At 38.8% G+C, this 21,595-nt stretch overlaps 1 protein-coding gene across 1 annotated transcript; it reads left to right on the plus strand.

Moving 5' to 3' along the window:
• Positions 1-6,899: 6,899 nt before the first annotated feature.
• ENAM (enamelin) lies at positions 6,900-21,191 on the plus strand. Its single transcript, XM_036245827.1, has 8 exons — positions 6,900-6,953; positions 9,296-9,364; positions 9,495-9,539; positions 10,227-10,268; positions 12,061-12,336; positions 13,263-13,325; positions 14,880-14,930; positions 18,354-21,191. The coding sequence occupies exons 1-8, from the start codon at positions 6,900-6,902 to the stop codon at positions 21,189-21,191; spliced, it is 3,438 nt and encodes a 1,145-aa protein (XP_036101720.1).
• The last annotated feature ends 404 nt before the right edge of the window (positions 21,192-21,595 follow it).

The following is a 21,595-nucleotide window of genomic DNA, read 5'->3' on the forward strand; positions in this document are numbered from 1 at the left end:
ACTATTGGATAAATATTTCCATGAAGGCACATATGGCGTTCACCATTATAACACCACTCACCTGCACTGTGCCTGGAATACACTGGGCACTTAATAAGAGCAGATTCCCTATGTCTATTGCTCATTCGGGAGCTTTAGTACATGTAACTTAGTGAATGAAGGTGATTTTTTAAAGGAGCTAAGTTAATCTAAATGAATGGGCTACAATGGCATGACTTAATGCACAGACAGATCTTGGAGTTCCCAGGGGAGTGGTCGAATAGCTTTTTTTCCTAAAACCAGTTCTCTCAACCAGGCATTTCATCATAACTGAACTGCACATGTTTTAAGGTTCTCTTAGACTGAAAGTCCGGACTACTAGTATTCTGCTCTGCTGATGAGGGACAATATCACATGCTTTGAAAACTGTACACATAGGTTCTTGTTAAGAAAAGGAAAACAGCCCTGGCCGGTTTGGCTCAGCGGTTAGAGCGTTGGCCTGCGGTCCAGAGAGACCCGGGTTCGGTTCCCGCTAAGGGCATGTATCTCAGTTGAGGTTTGTCCCCGGCCCTGGTTGGGTTGTGTGGGTGGCAACCACTCGATGTGTCCCTTTCATGTCGATGTTTCTCTCTCTCTTCCTCCCTCTCCTTCCCACTCTATCTGAACAGGAAATGGAAAAATGTCCTCAGATGAGGATAAAAAAATAAAAAGAAAAAAAAAGAAAAGGAAAACACAATGAAGTCTAGTGACATTCCCAAAGTCCCAGCGTTGGTGAGTGATTGAACGAGGACTAGAAACGAGATATTCTGACTCCCTGTGATTTATACTCCACAGTTAAAATCAAAACAGCCAAATAGGGACAATGGTAACCACTGTTGCAAAATGAAAAGCTAGGGAAGCTGTATGCTCTCCTCATTGCTTCAGTTCAAGCCAAGGCAACACAGAGTGCAGGAAGGACAGAGCTTTAGCCATTTATTGGCCGTGTGACCCTGAATAAACTATTTGCTATTTTGTGTTTTGGTTTTCTTATAGTAAAATGTGGATAGTAATAGAACCTACCTCATAGGGTTGTTATGAGGAATACAAGAGTGTTAATCCATGAAAAGTGCTTAGAGCAGCATCCATGTAGTAAATGGTCAATAAATATATTATCTCCTTGAAAGATGACATCACAACCAGATTATATGAAGTATAAGAAGCATAAAAACATCTAACCCAGCCTGGCCAGAGTGGATCAGTAGTTGCTAGTTTGATTCCCGGACAGGGCACATGCCCAGGCTGTGGGCCCTATCCCCAGTGGGGGGCATGCAGGAGGTGGCCAAACAATGTTCTCTCTCACCAATGTTTCTATCTCTCTCTCCCTCTTCCTTCATCTCTCTCAAAAGTCAATTAAAAAAAAAAAATCTAACCCATATGAAGCACTTTCTATGAGTCAGGTACTGTTCTAAGCACAGTGTATACATTGCTCAGTATTTCAACCTCAAAGCCCATGTTCCTAACCATTTGATTACATTTTCTTCTCAGGGTGAAGAGAGAAGATAAGAATAAAACAGTCTTCTTAGATCCTAAATTATTTTAAAGCTGATCTTGAGTACATACAGGAGAGTGTTTACTCAGAGCTCCATGAAGTAAACACTACCTCTGAGGGTGGTCCAAATAAATAACCACCCACCAGCTATAACTCAGACATCACAGAGTAACATTTACACTTGCAGATGGAAAGCTGGACTTAAACTGGATAAGTCTGATCAACTGTATGATTCAGTTCCTTTTTTCTAATCCTGACCAGTGGATATTTATCTATTTATCTTCAAATAGAGTGTGAGGGGGAGAGAGAGAGAGAAACATCGGCGTGAGAGGGACACATCAACAGGCTGCCTCCTGCACAACCCTGACCAGGGCCGGGGACGCTCAGGTCCTTTTTAATATGTTCTAATTATGTACATGTTTGATTTTTCCTTGAGAGATTTTTGTCTCCTATTTTTCTTGTTTTGTGTTTTATTGTAATTTTCACCAGAGGATATTTTTCCATTTATCATCAGATACAGTGGGAGGGGGAGAGAGAAAGAGAAACATCGACATGAGAGAGACACATCGACTGGTTGCCTCCCGCACATCCCCGACCAGGGCCGGGACCGAACCACAACCGAGATACGTGCCCCTGACTGGAATCGAACACTCAACTCTTCAGTCCAAGGTCCGATGCTCCAACCACTGAGCCGAACCAGCCAGGACTGTTTTGTGAGGGTTTTTTTTTTTTTTTTAATAAATAAGTACAATGAGGTGAAACACTCCTCAAGAATCTTTAGGAAATATGTCACTGGTCAGTATTAAAGCAACTATTAAGCAAGCTTTTTTCTTATCATGGGTAGGTAACATTTATATATCTATTTATTTATAATATTTATTTGCATTATGTGCTAAGAACTTTAAATATTAACCATTAAATTGTCAACAAACCTATGAAGAAAATGCTATTATTATCTTTCACTTTACAAGTGAAGAAACTGAGGCTTAAGGAGATTAATTCACTTGATCACTATTTGAAAACAAGAAAGTCATTGTATGAAGCCAGAATTGAAACCCAATTCTGAGTTCTGACTCAGAAAATGTCCTATCCTAATACCTCATGCAGGATGGGAGGACACCCAAATGGGGGCATTTCCTGAGAGGCCACTCTAGAATGTTTGTGGAATAAAACATTATTAACTATTTAATATGTAGGAGGTTTAAACTACACCCCTCTTGTAGGCTAGAAGAGGTTCTCAAATTTAAGGCCTGAGGATACGCTATTTGAATGGTTCCAGAGAGAAGTCAAGGTTGTGGATTCTTAGACACTATTTGATAACCAATAATGGATTGCTAAGACACAACTTTATCTACAGTATTTCAGTTCAGTAATTCTGCAGTGTTGGGATATTCTACTAAAAATAATCCACAAACCTTACGCTCCACGACAATTGTGCTTAGAAGGGAATCTATTTGCTCTAAGAATTACGACTGCTTTTATTACTCCCATGTCCTTAGCAAATCACTATAATGTGTAATGTGGAACCATACAAGTAACTCGTTAATTGATCAGTTAGTCACCAATCATCACTCGATGCCTACTAGGTACCAGGCACTTTACATGCACTCCCTAATTTACTGAACGAGAAATTGAATAGTTAGGTAATTTGTGAAAGGTTTAAACTCAGGTCTGGCAATGTCAAACCCTGGCCTCTTTCCACCAAAACTAGATTAAAAAAAAAAAAATCAGAAGATTTTGCTTCTCCTAGTGGCTTAAACTCGAGGGCAATGAGAAAATCTTAACAATTGGAAGAAAAGAAAAGTGAGGAGGTCACAGACCCTTGGAGGATATGAGTTCTCTTTCAAGGAAAAATATAAGTGTGTTTACACACATACACACACACACACGAAACTATATACAATTTCATGGATTTAAGATCCTGGTTAGGAAGACTTGTTTTATGGATAAGAAGACAAATAGAGAGAAGGGGGTGTGAGGGGAAGAGATACACGAACTTTTTAAAAAGCCAAATCATAAACATGGTCACAAACAGTTCTAATTTTTGGAAGAAAAAAGAATTTATAAAAATAATTAGAGGTAGCTGACGTAGAGGCGGAAAGATTACAAAGGACTGGTTTCAAAATAGTATATTGAGTTAAGCACCTCTTCAGAGTTTTTAAAGAAAAAAGAGACTTGGCTGTTTTTGCAATCCAAGCCACCACTACTAAGAGTTCATGCATTCAATAGCTTGGCTGGATTGTATTGATTGCATTGTATTGTATTGTATTGTATTGTATTGTATTGTATTGTATTGTATTTTTAGAGAGAGAGATAGAAACATCCATGTGAGAGAGAAACATTGAACAGCTGCCTCCTGCACACCCCCCAATGGGGATCGAGCCCACCACCTGGGAATGTGCCCTGACCGGGAATCCAACCGGGACCTCTTACTCCATTGGATGATGCTCAATCCACTGAGCCACACCAGCTGAGCATTGGCTGAATTTTTACAACATGGATTGTTTCATAACCACTAACAATCCTTGTGTCAATGGGAACAGGATAAATAGAAAAGATGATCAAAAGTGAGGTTTAGCCCTGGCCGGGTGGCTCAGTTGTTTGGAGCGTCATCCTGTAAACCAAAAGGTTGTGGGTTTGATTCTTGGTCAGGGCACATACCTAGGTTGTGGTTTCAATCCACAGTCAGGCATATACAGGAAGCAACTGAACAATGTTTCTCTCTCTCTCTCTCTCTCTCTCTCTCTCTCTCTCTCTCTCTTACACACACACACACACACACTTCCTCTCTCTCTAAAATCAATAAAGACATATCTTTAAATGAGAATTAAAAATAAATTTAAAAATTTTTTAAAGTGAGGTTTATCCCTGGCCAGTTTGGCTCAGCGGTTAGAGCGTCAGCCCACGGACCAGAGAGACTCGGGTTCAGTTCCTGCTAAGGGCACGTACCTCAGTTGCAGTTTGTGCCCAGCCCTAGTTGGGGTTGTGTTGGTGGCAGCCAGTCAATGTGTCTCTCTCACATCGATGTTTCTCTCTTTCTCTTCCTCTCTCTCTCCTTCCTGCTCTATCTGAAGATAAATGAAAAAATGTCCTCGGGTAAAGATAAAAATAAATTAAATTAAATAAAACTGAGTTTTAGTGGCATCTCCCAATAACCTATCCAGTTAAGGCTAAAATCAAAACTCCAGCCTCTATGTGGAGGACACAGGCAGGTCATCGGACATGATTCCCATTTCACCTCTATGAATACACTGTGCCTTAGGTGTCCTACTGCTTGCAAATTCATTCCACTGTACACACAATATTATAATTTCTACTCAGTTTCTATAAAATCAAAGACAGCCAGGCACTTGGAGCAGATATATCTTGGATGCATACAGACTTAAAAGATATTTAAAACTTAATTTAAAGTCAAATATTTTGGAGCAATTTTAATTTGTGGTACTAAATTCAGAATGTGGGAGTGGGGCTAAGAAACACAGTGTATTTAGCTGAAGAGAAAGGACATGGCACCTTCCGTGCCTTAGAAGAACAGCAGCCTGGGCAACCCCTGGATGACCTGATGTGCTGAATCATACAAAGTAGGAACCAGCATTTAGCATCAAATTTAAACATTCTTAAATGCAAACATGAAAATAAGCAAACATCACCACCACAAGTGTTTTCTCTTGGGGAGCCATAAGAGAACAGGAAAATCCAAGTTCAGCAAAGATAACAAAGCTTGTTCTTGGCAATGAAATGTATTTAGAAGTGAAATCTGTATTATGGTAAGTCAGGTTTCAAAAAAATTGCTAACATAACCCCTTCAGTGAATTTCTCAATTCATATTGTAAAGATGTTGTATTGTTCCCCAGCCAGTGTGGCTCGTGATTGAGCATCGACCCATGCATCAAGAGGTAGCCAGTTCAATTCCCAGTCAGGGCACATGCCCAGATTGTGGGCCAAACCTACGGGGGCGGGGGGGTAGCATGCAGGAGGTGACCAGTCGATGTTCTCTCTCATTGATGTTTCTATCTCTCTTTCCCTCTCCCTTCCTCTCTCTCTAAAATTAGTAAGTTAAAAAAAAATTTTTTTTAAGTTGTATTGTCATGATAACTGAGAGTTCATTTGCTATTTTGCCCAACTCCTTTAAAACTCTGAATCCCCAGTGACTGAATTATAATTGACTTCAGAAAGAACACTATGTCCTAGTAGCCTTATGTAATTTTAATCAAATCAAGCCATTGAGTTGTCCATGGACATGACATTAGTTCATGTTAATTATATATTAAATATGTATTAATTAAACATTAAATAAATACATATAGTGTCCTTAATGATGTTCATTAATATATGACAATAGCATATAGTAAATATTCACCTTTGTTCCATAAATGTCTTTGTATAAACAAGGTTTCTACAACCAAATTCATCAAGGAAAGCATCATCTAAATCTTACTGCTGCAAGCTCATCTTCCTAGACTGTTATTATACATAATAAGAGACTTGATTTGACAGCTCCTATAATAACACATTACAAATTTTACATTGGATGTGTTTTTTTACCTTAAACTCTTGTGATGGCAAGACCCTTTTCCTCCAAGCTGATTGGTTGTGCAGCGCTGCAACAGTGCTTAAATGTGACCTTGCTACCCCAAGCTCTTCTGATGAGGAGGAGTCTTTCTGGTATAGAACATGACATCTTCATGAAGATTTTGTTTTATTATTAAGAAATAAATGTGTCTTGCTTCTTGAAATCTCACTGGTTTCGGCAATTTGTAGTCATTTCTACTGTAGACCATTAAGAATATATTTCAAAGACAGGCTAACAAAGTTCAAGTAAAAGTTATTTTTTAAATATTGGAGCTTCTAACTGGCATTGGGTGAGTATCAGAGATTTTCAACATAAATAATATAGAGTCAAAAAAAGAACTTAATTCATAAACGTTGGTTGACTTTCTTATTACATTCTTTGATACTAGTTGTATAACCATGTTTTGCAGACTGATCTTCTGATAAAACCTAAAACTTCTTGGTTTATTTGGTGTATTTGTTTTTCTTGTAAGTTTTTCTCCAACCTATTTATATCTCATTTAACACTGTGGTTTTGTACATTTTCCAATAGAACAATCAAGTTTTGTCAATATTACACCAGAAGTAACTCAAAATACAGTGTCCAGGTCATTTTCTCTCTGATTTTGTTTTTACACTACCCTTAGAACCACAGGTTAAGCTTGGTTTTGAAGACCCTCTAATGAAGGTATGATTGAGCAAAATAGTTAACATTATGTGTGCAGTCATAGAACTGAAGTTTTGTTATTCATTTCATTTATTTGTTTTATTTCTATATTTGAGTTTTTCTCATGCCAAATTTCTATTTTTCTTAAAGGCTTATGAAAATTCTGGTGAGAAAATGTTGCTGCTTCAGTGCAGACATGCAGCCTCTTTTCCTAAGCTAGATAACTTGGTAAGTATTTTCACCTATTTTTCCTTATAAACACAGGTTACAAAGCAAACTAAACATTATCAGAAGTGCAGTGGAGAGGATAAAACACTGTTTAAATATGTCAGAAAAAAAACAAAGAGCATCTGAGTTGAGAGCTGGGGTGGAAGAAGTAAAAACTTACGTAGTCATTATATTCCATAGAAATCATTATGAGTGTTATTTTCAGTTAAGAAAAGATAACTAATCATAGATTTTCATCTAATCATGAACTTTTAGAGATATGAGGAATCTTAAAAGTCATCCAGCCCTGGCCGGTTTGGCTCAGCGGTTGGAGCGTCGGCCTGTGGTCCGGAGAGACCCGGGTTCGGTTCCCGCTAAAGGCACGTACTTCGGTTGCAGTTTGTCCCCGACCCTGGTTGGTCGTGCGGTGGCAGCCACTCGATGTGTCCCTTTCACGTCGATGTTTCTCTCTCTCTATCTCTTCCTCTCTCTCCCTCCCACTCTATCTGTACAAAAAATGGAAAAATGTCCTCGGGTAAGGATAAAAAAAAAAAAAAAGTCATCCAACATGACATATTAAGTTTACAAAAGAGAAAACGAGTGGTATTTTATATTTGAAAATGAAAGACTACACGTTCCAATATGACTATGTAACATTATCAATAATCTAAGTGACAGCTACTATAGAGATTAAAATGGATGATTAAGCAAGAGAGAAATGAAACATCCAAAAGTTCCCAAAAATCTTAGGTCATAATCTTAGAAGGTAGATTTGGGGAGGGGGAGAGCATTCACCAATATTCTCTTTATTAGCTTCTTGATGTTATTGTAGCCTGTACTAAACACACTAGTTTCAGTTGTTATTTTTAATTCTCTACAATGTTATGATTCTGAAAATCTTTAATTAGGAGAAAATGCTTTTATATATTACTACTTCCTGTGTTTAATTACACTCTCCATATCTCTTTGATATGTAAAAAGTAATTAATTATACCAAAAATGTAGGAAAATGCTCAAGTGTCCTTTCATTATATTGCTGGGAAGCAGGCAAAAGAGTGAGCATTGGCTCACATCACCACCTGATGCATTTCATGCCTAGAAAGAAGCAGCAGGAACAGAAGGAATGAACGACTGGGGTCTATATGCTGGTTACTATGCCAGGAATTGCGTTGTATCTGATATATCATGAAAATAAATAACTCTGATTAAAACCTTTATTTTTCTCTACTGTATATGCAAAGAGAACAGTTTTCTTAAGGAATTAGCCAAAGAAATGCTTCAGAATAAACCTTGTTCAAAGATCTAAATACAAGTTCTGGTTATACGAGGCTTGTATAATTAACTAAGTAGGATAAATGAAATCCATGAAAACAGTCTCCAAGCTTCATATATGTCTATAGTTTCAATATTTCCCTCTATATGTTTAATCAAAGCATCTAACAAAAGGATGAGTCTATGGTCTTGCTTATGTTTTGTTTGTTTTTTTTTCCTCTAACCAGCCCTTGAACAGAAGTGATTTTTTAAAAGATAAAATAATAGTAATAAAGAAACAATAGAGGAAAGAAGAAAAGGACAGAATTCTGGAAAGTTCCAGATTATTTAATAGCCTCTGTAAAACGGAATGTTGTCTATAGCATCTTAGAAAGTAGTCCAAAGTACTGATTTTGGAGTGTGCCCTCACTGAAACTGATACTACTCTTTTTTTTCCCCTTTCTTTCTTTATTAAATGTAGAGAGAGAGGAAGGGAGGAGAGAGAGATGGAAAGATCGATGAGAGAGAACATTGACTGACCGCCTCCTGCATGCCCCCCACGGGGGATCAGGCCCACAACCTGGGCATGTGCCCTGACCAGGAATCGAACCGGCATCCTCTCGGGGCAGGGGTCAATGCTCAACCACTAAGCCACACCAGCCGGGCAAAACTGATATTATTCTAAACAATGAATATAGTCAGACATTACTATGCCTTTCTAAACCAGCCTGGCAATTAGAAATTCAAAACAAGCAATATTCATATTTTTTCAGGTAAACTCCTAATTTTTAATTTCCGCATTCCACTGCTATGAACCGTCTTCCATCTTGTCAAACATCTCTCTCTCTCTCTCTCTCTCTCTCTCTCTCTCTGTCTCTCTCTCTCTCTCTCCCTCCCTCCTTTTTACTGTGACGATTTCAGCAGTGTAGAACAGGACCAGGTAACAACTATCTAATAGTTTCTTAATGTAAAATGAAAATGGCAACAGAGGCCCCTTGCTGTCTGTTCTGCACTCTCCTTGGCACACAGGTGGGCTAGTGCCTAGATAAGTGCAGAGTACCTTGAGCATAATTATTTCCTAGTCCAAAAATAAAATCTAGTTTTTATTTCAGGTACCAAGTGGAAAAATGAAGATTCTCCTGGTCTTTCTAGGTCTGCTTGGTAATTCTACTGCTATGCCAGTGAGTTTTTTTTTTGTTTGCTTTAATTTAGGACTTTTTGTGTGTTCTATTGTTACATAGCTTGGAGAAAATTATCGGGCTTGTTTCAACTGACATTCTGAATTTGTCGTTGATATTCTTTCACTTCCAGATGCAAATGCCCCGGATGCCTGGATTTAGCAGTAAAAGTGAGGAGGTATGTATGTTCAGTGTCTGGGAAGAAATTTTCCGGAGCCCTGTCTTGAGAGTTCATTTCAAAAGGAGAATATTGGAAAACTTTCTGATATATAAAATTTCTTATGAAAGAGGTAGAGGGAGTGAGATTTGGAAGACCTAAATTCTCAAATCGTGGCAAAGTAGTAATCTCCCCAGCATCATTCCACCTATGTACTTTATTACTACTTCTCAAGGTAAATGTGAATTTGTGTTACATATAGATAGCTATTTAGCTAAGTTTTCAAGCTAGCAAAGGTAGCCATTTGTACCAAGGGTTGTTAGAAGATAGACTTTCCCATGACTCATACCCAGGATCATTAGCCAAACTCATTACACATCAGAAAGGAGAATCCCCTTTTTATAGAATTATCACACGCTCAAATCCTAAACTCCCAAAGAGTAGAATAGAACTTTCAACAACTTCAAAATAGACAAGATTTTTATTCTCTACTATTTTATATTGATTCTTCTCAAAATAAAATTTTGAGCAAAAAATTTAAATGCCATAGAAGTTTTTAATTGCATTTAAATTTATTAATAACCAGTAAAAGATATTATGACTCTTATACTTTAAAATCAGAAATTCAGCTTATTTCTTATGATTTGTGGATGGACTGAATGAAAATTTTTCACTTTGTGCCACATTAATGGATTTCTTTGGTGACAGATGATGCGGTTTGGTCAATTCAACTTCATGAACTCCCCACATGTAAGTTATTCTTTCTAATGACATATACTATTTCTAATTATTTCTTGTTTATGTATAGACAATGACATTATAAAGTTTGTCTTAGCTAATAAAGACACTAATAACTAGCCACACATCTTAATTACAATATAATCATTATAAGAGTTGCAAGGGGGAGAAATAATTTCACTTGTCCTCTTACACCAAATGTTCTTCTTATTTATTACTATTGTTGTTTCAAGTAAATAAAAGTCAGTTATTATTTACAAAAGTTCTTTAAATTCAATAGAAATTATGTCTGGGAAAAGACCACACAAGATATATTCACAAATAATGAAAACAAAAAATAGCATAGTAAACACTCAGAGGGCAGATGTAAATTTTATTTGGATTATCTTGAAAGATAACACTAAAATTATGAAATAAGTTCTTATTTTATTTCAATTTAGATTATACTAACCACTGTGTGTTAATTCTTAGAACTGACTAATAATAAATCAAGCATCTGTTAAATATTCTGGCATAATGTTTCTGACAAAATTGTATGTTAGCACAATAATATAATATGTCACTTTTGATTTGTGGCATGAGTATAAAACTATTTAGGGAAAAATCAAAGACTTTATCAATTTTCTCTTTATCCTTTTTATTCAGGTCATTCTCTTTTAAAGCCCCTCACCTAAATGTATCATCATTGTCAATTGTCTCATCTTCAACTATTTTACATTCTCTTTCTCGGTTTTAGTGACTTTGCCTGTAATTTGAAATATTCACCAACTTAAATGTCATAAAATACTGCATCATCTTAATGCAAGATTTGCAATCTCACCTTTCATCAGTCCTTATGGCATTTGCACTGTGTTGTATGTACATCATCCAACAGACAGCAAGAAACTAATGAAGACTGGTAATAAAACAAGGAAAAGAAACATTTGAATGGGAACTGATGTTGTAAGAGGTCAATTCATAGATTAGCATTTTCAGATTATTACTACTCTTGCTTCCCTATCAAACTTGCAGTTGTGGAGAGTCTGATCATGAAAACGGAATTAATAAGGATTCACCTGTAATAAAAAAGCACAGGCACCATTAAGGGTGTTTACACAAGCAGAATTTTTATTCTCTCTCTCTCTCTCTCTCTCTCTCTCTCTCTCTCTCATTTGTTTTTTTGTTTGTTTGTTTTTAATCCTCACCTGAGGATATTTTTCTATTTATCTTCAGATAGAGTGGGAGGGAGGGAGAGAGAGAGAAACATCCATGTGAGAGGGACTCGTCAACTGGTTGCCTCCCACACGACCCTGACCAGGGTTTGATCGGGGACAAACTGCAACCAAGGTATGTGCCCTTGACTGGAATCGAACCAGAGACTCATTGGTCTGAGGGCCAGTGCTCTAACTGCTGAGCCAAACTGGCCAAGGCTCTCTCTCATTTCTTTTTTTCAACACTCTTCCTTGTGCTTTTCCTCCTCCTAGCCCAGCCTCTAACAAGTCACAAGGGTTTTGAATTTGACGTCAACTCCTCTATAAGCTGACCTGTACACATCTTACCTGTCAGGGATTCATTCTTAAACTAAAATTTCTCACCACATTCTGCCTTTTGCTTTGTTTGCTTGGCTGGTTTTCTAGGAGACTGAATATTATTCATTTCTGTAAGATAATATTTAAAGGAATGCTAGCTAAATCTTGACGCTTCCATTGTTCAGGTCCGTGGGATTTGTAAGATCCCTGGCTGAGTATAGAGACTGACACACGAGGGTGGGGACAGCCAGAACCTCAGCCCTGGTGTGACCTCACTGTTATTTCTACCCTTGCAGATGGCACACCTGGGCCCCATGTATGGATATGGTATGCAACCCCCTCAGCTCTTCCCTCAGTACCAGATGCCCATGTGGCCCCAGCCACCACCCAACACCGGGCGCCCACGGAAACCCTCATCTCCTTCAACACCCAAACACCAGAGGAAGACAGATCAAACCCCAGAGACCCCGAAACCCAACCAGCCTCAACCAAAAAACCCATCACCAAAACGGCCTTTAAAGCAGCCAACACCTGCCCCAACTCCGCCCCAAGAGGAAGCCCAGCCGCCTCAGGTGAGGCTTGCCCAGCAGAATTCCAATCCAAGTCAGATGGCCTCAGAGTGATTTGGAGGGCCTGGCTACCCCCACATACACACATCCTTCAGTACTGCTCAGTACGGGTGCTGCTATGTACAAAACAGAACCTTTAGTTTTGACATTTTCTTCCAAGGTGATGCTGTCACCACCTATCAAAAACTACTTGGTGAGTTCATTTCAGTCCTTGTTTGATTGAAAATTACCCCAAAACTCTCACCTTAAAGAAGCACCTTTTAAAATACAGAGGTAACATGATATAGTCGTCTGAGCGGTAATTGAAGAATCGGGGAACAGAGATTCAAGTTATACCCTCAGCAGTTATTAGTTGCATGAGATTGAGCAAGTCACTACACCTTTCTGGACTCCAGGTTCCTCATGAGTAAATGAAATGATCTCTAAGCCCCTTCCAAGATCTATGCTTTGATTATCTAAACTGTTGCCCTGTACTTCAGTATGCCCTGACTTAAAGCAAGAAAATGTATAAATGGTTTCTCAAGATCTGATCTAGTGTGGAGCTTCTAAAACACTGTCTTTAGTCAATTAGCCTTTGTTATTAGACACTATTATAGATACAGAGAAAACACAATTAAATGAAAAGACGCTCCTGGATTTGAATCCTGGTATGTGATTTAGGGCAAGTGACTAACATATTTTCTTTGGTTATGTGAAGATTAAATAAACTTACCAATATAAATGCTCAGCACAATATCTAGAACATTTGTTCAATAATACTAATACTAAATGTTGTTATTACTATCATCTTTGACCTAAAATTAAAAATCACAGTTTAATGCAAAGGGAGATGTAGATTCTCAAGTTTCAAATTATTGTATTTACTAGTTTTATTTTTTTTAATATGCTTCTTACTTCCACATCATTCTGATTCTCTTTTTTTGCTCTAGGCATTCCCACCATTCGGCAATGGGATCTTTCCCTATCAACACCCACCATGGCAAATTCCACATGTGAGTTTTTTTCTTTATATTTGAAGTGAAAAATAATATCAACATGTTATATCTCAAACTAATCTGAGTCTGTACACTCTGAATGGAATGACACATACCAATCAGTAGAGAGTATGAAACGAAATCATCACATCAGTGATCACATAGAAAAAAACAATGTTTTAAGTGAATATTTTACTCAAATTGGTGACATGAGCACAGCCTAAATCACCAAACAATTGTTAATAACTTAGATAATAAATTAACTTTAAAAGGTTGTGCTATTTCATTACCATTTCCTGCTTTCTCAAAAGATTAGAAAACACAAAGATTATCTTCATTTAATGTAATCGGGAAATTGGAACAAATTGGAATTTGAAAATCATAAGATAAGCTATGATTAGACGAAGATCTTTCCATTACATCTTATTTCTAGCAGCAGATATTTCATTATTAAAAAATCATACAAAATAATATTTATAAGAATCCTTTAAAGTTTAAAGACATTAAAATATAATATAACATTGAAATTACATCATAAGCATTAAAAATATGAATTGCAAATTAAACTATTTAGACTAAAGAAATAGTAGAAGCCAGTTGCTGTTAAAAAGAAAAAAGAAAAGAAAAAGAAAAACAAGGAATATTTGATAACTTCGTTCAGCTGTGGCATTGGTTTTTCTTGTCCATGACTCTTTTTACCAAGAAGGCTTCTTATAAACAAGGAACAATTAATTGCAGTAAGAGTTCCTTACTTTTTTTTCCTTAAAAAAAGGTACTTCCTCTTACTGGCCATACTGAACCAAGGAAGCGAAGGCTGTACCAGGTGAACAGTTAAAAAGCAGATGAGCATGATTTCCATGCTGAAGTAGCTATTAATCTCATCTATGTAGAATTTCTTGAAGTGATTTTCTAAACCCTCCTCTGAGTGAAAACTCAGCCTCCAAATTTAATTAGAAAAATGAACCTTGGTCAAATTAAAATATTATAGTAATAATCCAGGAAGGATTGTCAGTTTGTCACGCTAAATGTGAAGTAGACATTCTAAAAATGGCATCATTATTTAATCTCCACTATTACATGTTCTAATATGAATGTTTGGATCCTAATGGCACTCCACTCGCTCTTTTCTCTCTCTCCACCTACCCTCTCCTCTCCTCTCCTTCTCTCTTTCTGTATTTGTGTGTGTGTGTGTGTGTGTGTGTGTGTGTGTGTGTGTGTGTGTTGAGGCGACGAGGTGATGGAGCTGGTGATTGCTAGGAGATATTTTCAGTAGGATGACCTAGGATCCTTCTGAAGCCTTTGTATTTACCAGTATTCACTGACAGATTATAATTATAGATATAATTATTCATAGCTGAACTGCGAGAGCTAATAACTCAGACACTAAAAGCTAACACTGTTGACACCCAATCTCCAATATAAACTATTTTCAGACACCTTAAATCTAACAAATAGCAGCAAAAAAAGGAGAAACACTGTAACAAAAATAAATTAATAAAAATTGGGGGGAAACACAAATAGCAACATAGAAAGTGGTTTTCTCTTACGTTCATTGTGTTTCTCACCTTTTAGAGGGTACCACCGGGTTATGGACGTCCACCCGTCAGCAATGAAGAAGGCGGGGTAAGTACAAATAGAGCTACATTCCCAACTAGGAACTGCAACCTTTTAGTCTCTGCTTTTTTCATCCCTACCTAATAAGAAAGTTAAACTCCAGCACATGGACCTATAGAACAAGTACCCATGATATAATAGGTAGAAAAAAGTGAAACAAATCAAGCCAGGAACCTAAAATAAAATAAATGTGACACGCCATTTCTCCTCTACATGTATTGGAATCTTCCTCCCTCCTCCCCCTCCCTCTCTCTTCCTCTCCCTCTCTCTCAAAGACAGCTAACCTAATAACCTACGCTCCAGGTGGATGCTAAACCCTAGACGGTGTTTGAGCAACTAGTACACAGGGAAGTAAAAGCGTTTTAGAATGTTATTCCCAGAAGAGAAGTAATCATCTAACTCCCTCATTGTACAAATATTTTGAAACCCAGAGAAAATAAATTTCTGATTAATTTCTCCTGCTGAATTAGTGGCTAACCTGGACCCAGAACCCAAGTCTTCTGGCACTCAGTCTAATGACCTTTGTATTGCACCACACTAGAGCTAAATGCATGTCACAGAGTGATGCACTGTTAATATATTCCAGCACTGTGTCACCAAGAAAGTCATTGTGGCGATCGTAGCACTGCACCCCACTTCTGTCCCTACTATGTCCTCAATGAGATGCAGAGATTGATAAGTCTGGGAAGCAGGGACTGGGAGGTGGGTAAAGTTAAAATAGTGACATTAAAGACTACTAAGTGAGTAATGAGTAAGTCGCTTTCAAAAATATCATTGTGAAATGACCCCAAATAAAATGAGCCAGATAATTGTATGCAACCTAAAAGCTGACACTTCAGATTTTCACAAATATGCCATGAGAAAGTAAATCTGGATGACTCAGGCAGCTACCATAGGCATTAAGAAATCTGTAGTCCACTTTCCAGGGGACATCGCCTGATTTCCTGCCTGTCAGAAACATCTCCGCACCCATCTGTCTCATCCCCTCATCCACAAATAGTGATTAAAAATACTTTTTCTCTAGAGTGGATTTGTTTTAAAAGAAAAATTAAATGGCCTAAATGCCACACAAATGTCTAACTAACATATTGACAGAGCTCGTGATGATTACATCATTCATATAAATTTATTAAGCACTTCCCCCTATGCTAAATTTATTAAGAAATGTATTTTAAAATGTATTAAGAAAACAAAGATGAACAGGATGTTTTCACTCAAAACCTTCACGTGGGAGAATCCCAGGAAAATGGGCAATTGAAATTCTGTGAAATAACTGTCATAGCAGAAGTCTGTCCTGCTGTGGACACCAGAGAGCAGAGCCCAATTCAGCCCATGGAAGTCAGGTCAAGAAGGGAGCATTCAAGCTGAGTCCTGAGAATGAGTGAAGTTTGCCAGGAGGGCTAAATGTGTCCGTGAGGAGGTTCTATATGAAGAAGCAATGTGCAGAGGCACTGAGACACAGAGAGACTATTCAGAGAACTAGTAGTAGTTGGCATTTTCCTATTTTATTTACTGTGGTAAGAACACCTAACATGAGATCTATCCTCTAAACAAATGTTGAAGTGGACAATACAGTATTGCTGACTGTAGGTACAATGTTCTACAGATTTCTGGAGCCTGTTGATCTCGCTTAACTGAAACTTTATGCCTATTAATTAGTAACTCCCATCGCCCCCTCCCCTAGCCCTGAGCAGTCACCATTCCATTCTTTGATTCTATTAATTTAACTATACCTCATATAAGTGGAATCACGCTGTATTTGTCTTTCTGTGACAGGCTTATTTCACTTATAAACTCAAAGTTTATCTATGTTGGCACATATTGCTGTTTTCTTCTTTTTTTCAGGCTGGATAATATTCCATTGTATATAAATATACCACCTTTTGCTTATCCATTCATCTGTTAATGGACATTAAGGCTGTTTCCAAGTCTTGGCTATTGTGAATAATGCTACAAGTAGCCATTGTGATTTACAACTGCTTAAAGTACAGGGTGAGGGGGATGAGGCTGGATGTAACAGCTATGACCAGATGATTATTAAAAAGTATTATTTATTATTATTCAATGTATAAGCCTTGTTATGCCCTTACCAAGTACCGGGCACTGAGCTTTACATATGTTATCTCATTTGACTCTCATGGCAACCTATGAGGTCGATTTTTTTATTGTCTCCATTTTTCAAATAAATAAACTGAGGTTAGCCCAGAGTCATACTACTAATTCTGGCAAACTGGGATTTTAATCCAAGTCTGTCTAGAGACCTACTCTTTAGCACCACACTGTACTACTTTGTATGTTAGCCCAATGTTTAGAATTTATCCTCTAAGGTAAGGAAAACTTTATATTATATTTAAAGAGGAAAGTGACAGAATTTTCCCACACGCACCCCCGAACCCCCACTACTCCGAAGGCAATGGAAAGGCAAGGTTGGAGTAGGTAAAATTACATCCAGAGTAACCAGTAAGAAAACTATTGCAATAATTCAGGGGTTTAGCCCTGGCCGGTTTGGCTCAGCGGTTAGAGCATTGGCCTGCGGTCCGGAGAGACTCGGGTTCGGTTCCCGCTAAGGGCACGTACTTCGGTTGCAGTTTGTCCCCGGCCCTGGTTGGCGTGCAGGTGGCAGCCACTCGATGTGTCCCTTTCACGTCGATGTTTCTCTCTCTCTCTCTCTCTCTCTCTCTCTCTCTCCCCCCCCCTCCCTCCCACTCTATCTGTACAAAAATTGGAAAAAAAATGTCCTCGGGTGAGGATAAAAAAAAAAAAATAGTTCAGGGGTTTAGGGGATAAAGGAAGAAGGGACCAAAAAAAGGATAAAAATTTAGATTTTATAGGATACAGTCATTAATTACCAGGGCAACTAAAGGAAACAACAAAAACTGAGGAAACAGTAGATCATGGTAAATGCTACTTAGATATAGAATATTGGAGAAAGAGATTTGGGAGAAGAAGAGTCTAGTATGAGTACATTCCATTGGAAGTTCTCATGCGATCTTCAGTGGAGTCGTCTCATTGTCTCAACCTCAGGAGAGAACACAATGAGTCACAGCTATGGCTTTGGGAGACACTGGCATGTATTAGTATTTTTAAAATGTGCCTGCAATATATTGCTCAAGGCGGCTGTGTAAAATGAGAACAGAAGAATGAGAAGGATAGAGGATGGGAACCTTTAAAAATTTTAGGTTTAGAATCCAAGTCTAGGAAGAGAAAGCTGAGAAGTTATGGTCAGAAAGTACAAGTACCAGAAGAGAGAGCCAGAAGGAAATAGTGTCATGGAACCAAAGGTGGGATCAAATTTCAAGAAAGCAAGCACAAGTCATTAGTGTTAAAAGAAGCAGGTGGCTAATAAGATTTCCCTATCACATTTAAAAATTCCAAGTAACACCATGGTGGGAAACAGAGAGTAATTATCGATGTTCATCTTCTTCCCTACAGAATCCTTACTTTGGATATTTTGGATATCAGGGATTTGGGGGTCGTCCTCCCTATTATTCAGAAGAAATGTTTGAACAAGATTTTGAAAAACCCAAAGAAGAAGACCCTCCTAAAACAGAGACTCCAGCCACTGAACCCTCGTCGAATTCAACAGTTCCTGAGACTAATTCTACCCAACCAAATGCACCCAATCCTGGAGGGCATCCAGGTGTAAATGACACCAGTCCAACTGGAAACAGTGGCCCTGGACCAAACACTGTGAGAAACCCCACAGTTCAAAATGGGGTCAACCCATCCCCTACAGTTAATGTTTCAGGCCAGGGGGCACCAAGAAGTCAAATCCCATGGAGACCAAATCAGCCAAATATTCGTAAAATATACCCAAATCCTAATTTTCAAAATGTCCCTGTGGGAAGACAATGGCGTCCCACTGGGACTGTCATGGGGCACAGACAGAATGGGCCCTTTTATCGAAATCAAATCCAAAGGGGTCCTCGGTGGAACTCCTATGCCCTGCAAAGCAAACCAGCAGTTCGCCCAGGATATCCAATTTATCGCAAACCTTATGCTTCCACTGCAAGAGGCAATTCTCCCAATCTTGCAGGAAATCCAGCAAATCTCAGAAGAAAACCTCAAGGGCCAAATAAACACCCTGTGGGAACCAATGTTGCCCCTTTGGGTCCCAAACTTGGTACTGTTGGTCGCAATGAAAATATTCAAAATCCAGGAGAGAAGCAATTAGGTCAAAAAGAAAGAATAGTTATTCCTACAAGGAATCCAACTGGCACTCAGGGAAACTCTCAAGATTATGGAGTTAATACATCAAACTATAAAATACCTCAGCCTGAGAGTAACATGCCACTCCCAAATTTTAATTCTATTGATCAACGTGAAAACTCTTATTACCCAAGAGAAGAGTCCAGAAAAGCCCCAAATTCTGATGGACAAACCCAAAGCCAGAATTTACCCAAAGGGATTATTTTAGAGCCAAGAAGGATCCCATATGAATCAGAAACTAATCGGCCAGAATTAAAGCACAGTACATATCAGCCTGTGTACCCTGAGGAAATCCCTTCTCCTGCAAGAGAACATTTTCCTGCTGGAAGAAACACTTGGAAACACCAAGAAATCGCTCCACCTTTTAAGGAAGATCCCGGCAGGCAAGAACAACACTTGCCTCATCCTTCCCATGGCCCTAGGGGAGATGTGTACTACCCTGACTATAATCCTTATGATCCCAGGGAAAACTCGCCATACATTAGAAGCAATACATGGGATGAGAGAGATGATTCTCCCAATACTATGGGGCTACCAGAAGATCCTCTGTACCCCATGAATACTCCAGACCCAAAAGAAACAGTCCCTTATAATGAAGAAGACCCAATGGATCCAACTGGAGATGAACCTTTTCCAGAACAAAGCAGATGGGGTAGAGAGGAGTCGAGCTTTAAAGAAGGTACCACAGTTAGGCACTACAAAGATGAACAGTACACCGCAAATCAACCAAAGGAATACCTTCCCTATTCCTTAGATAATCCATCAAAACCCAGGGAGGATTTTCCTTATGGTGAATTTTACCCCTGGAACCCAGATGAGAATTTTCCATTATATAATACAGTTCCCACTGTACCACCACCTGTGGAGAGCAGGGGCTACTATGCTAATAGAGCTGTTGGAAAAGAAGAAGATCTGTTTCCTTCTTGGACTTCCTGGGACCACAGGATAGAAGCCCAAAGACAGAAAGAAAGAAGACCGTACTTTAACAGAAATTTCTGGGATCGGCCAATCAATTTACACAAAGCCCCTGCTAGTCTACCACATGAGAAAAAGAACCAGCCCTATTCCAGTAACTTCCCAGCTGGGCTTCAGAAAAATCCAACATGGCATGAAGGTGAGAACTGGAATTATGGCATGCAGATAACTAGGTTAAACTCACCAGACAATGAACACTTGGCTTTTCAGGACTTAATTCCTCCAAGTTACTCACCAGGTCAAAAAGAAGCACATTTATTTCACCAAAGCCAGAGAGTCGCTTGCTGTGCTGGTGCCTCCATTGGACACAAGGACAATCCACTTGCTCTACAAGACTACACTCCATCCTCTGGTCTTGCACCAGGGGAGAATCAAGATACCAGCCCCCTGTTTACAAAAGATAGTCATACTAAGCATGCAAGACACACTGTCTCCCCGACAAGCAACCTACCTATCCAAAGAAACAGCTCAGAGAAAAGACAGCCTGGAGAAAATCAAAACCCTAGTCCTTTTAGAGACGATGTGTCTACTCTGAGGAGGAACACACCGTGTTCTATAAAAAATCAACTGGAACAAGGGGTAACGATGCCCTTTTCTGAAGTCAGTTCCCTTCAATCAAAGAATACACCTTGTCTCAAAAATGACCTTGGAGGAGATGGAAACAATGTTTTGGAACAAATATTTGAAGGCGACCAGCTCAGTGAAAGGACTGTTGACCTTACTCCTGAGCAGCTTGTTATCGATGAAGGCCCCAAGCCAGAAGGAATCCAAAGTGAAGTGCAAGGAAATGAGGGTGAAAGGCAGCAACAAAGACCATCTAGCATCCTGCAGTTACCATGTTTTGGCTCCAAATTAACAAAGTATCACTCCTCCAGCACTGGAACTCCATCTGGCACTGGAAGGCAAAGCCCATTCAATGGAGATTCCATGATGCCTACTGAAATCCCTGACTCATTGACTGGGTTAGCTACTGGGACCCACTTTCAGAGTATACATGTAGACCCCTTTAATGCAGATGAACAAACTCCATTTGATTCCCTTCAAATAGGGACCGATCCACAGGACTGCTTACTACTTCAGGCCTAGGGATTATGTCAACTGAGCATTCTTTGGAGAAGAAAAATACCTGATATTCTATAGTGGTTCTCAAAGCCCCCCCCTCCTCCCCCGCCTTGCCAAGATTTGATTAAGTTCTGACCTCTTGGTGACCTTGAAGTTTTTTCCCCATTCCAGCAATAAAAGTAGTGGCCCAGGTGGTGCTGATGAGGTTGGGTCTCCAGGAGTCACTACACCCAATGCTGTCACTTAGTGCAGACCTTAAAAAACAAACAGACAAAACAAGACAGGAAGACTATGACCACCACCACCTTGAAACTCGGAAGCCACTTCTCTGGGTCAGTTTCCCTTTGCCGATTCTTCTTTTTTCTCTCAAAGTTCCATACTTGCAAAATTCTATGGTTTTGCAAGACAGAAAAGCAGATGAACTTTCC

Source organism: Molossus molossus, unplaced genomic scaffold (assembly GCF_014108415.1).
Source record: "Molossus molossus isolate mMolMol1 unplaced genomic scaffold, mMolMol1.p scaffold_m16_p_1, whole genome shotgun sequence".
Classification (NCBI taxonomy): Eukaryota; Metazoa; Chordata; class Mammalia; order Chiroptera; family Molossidae; genus Molossus; species Molossus molossus.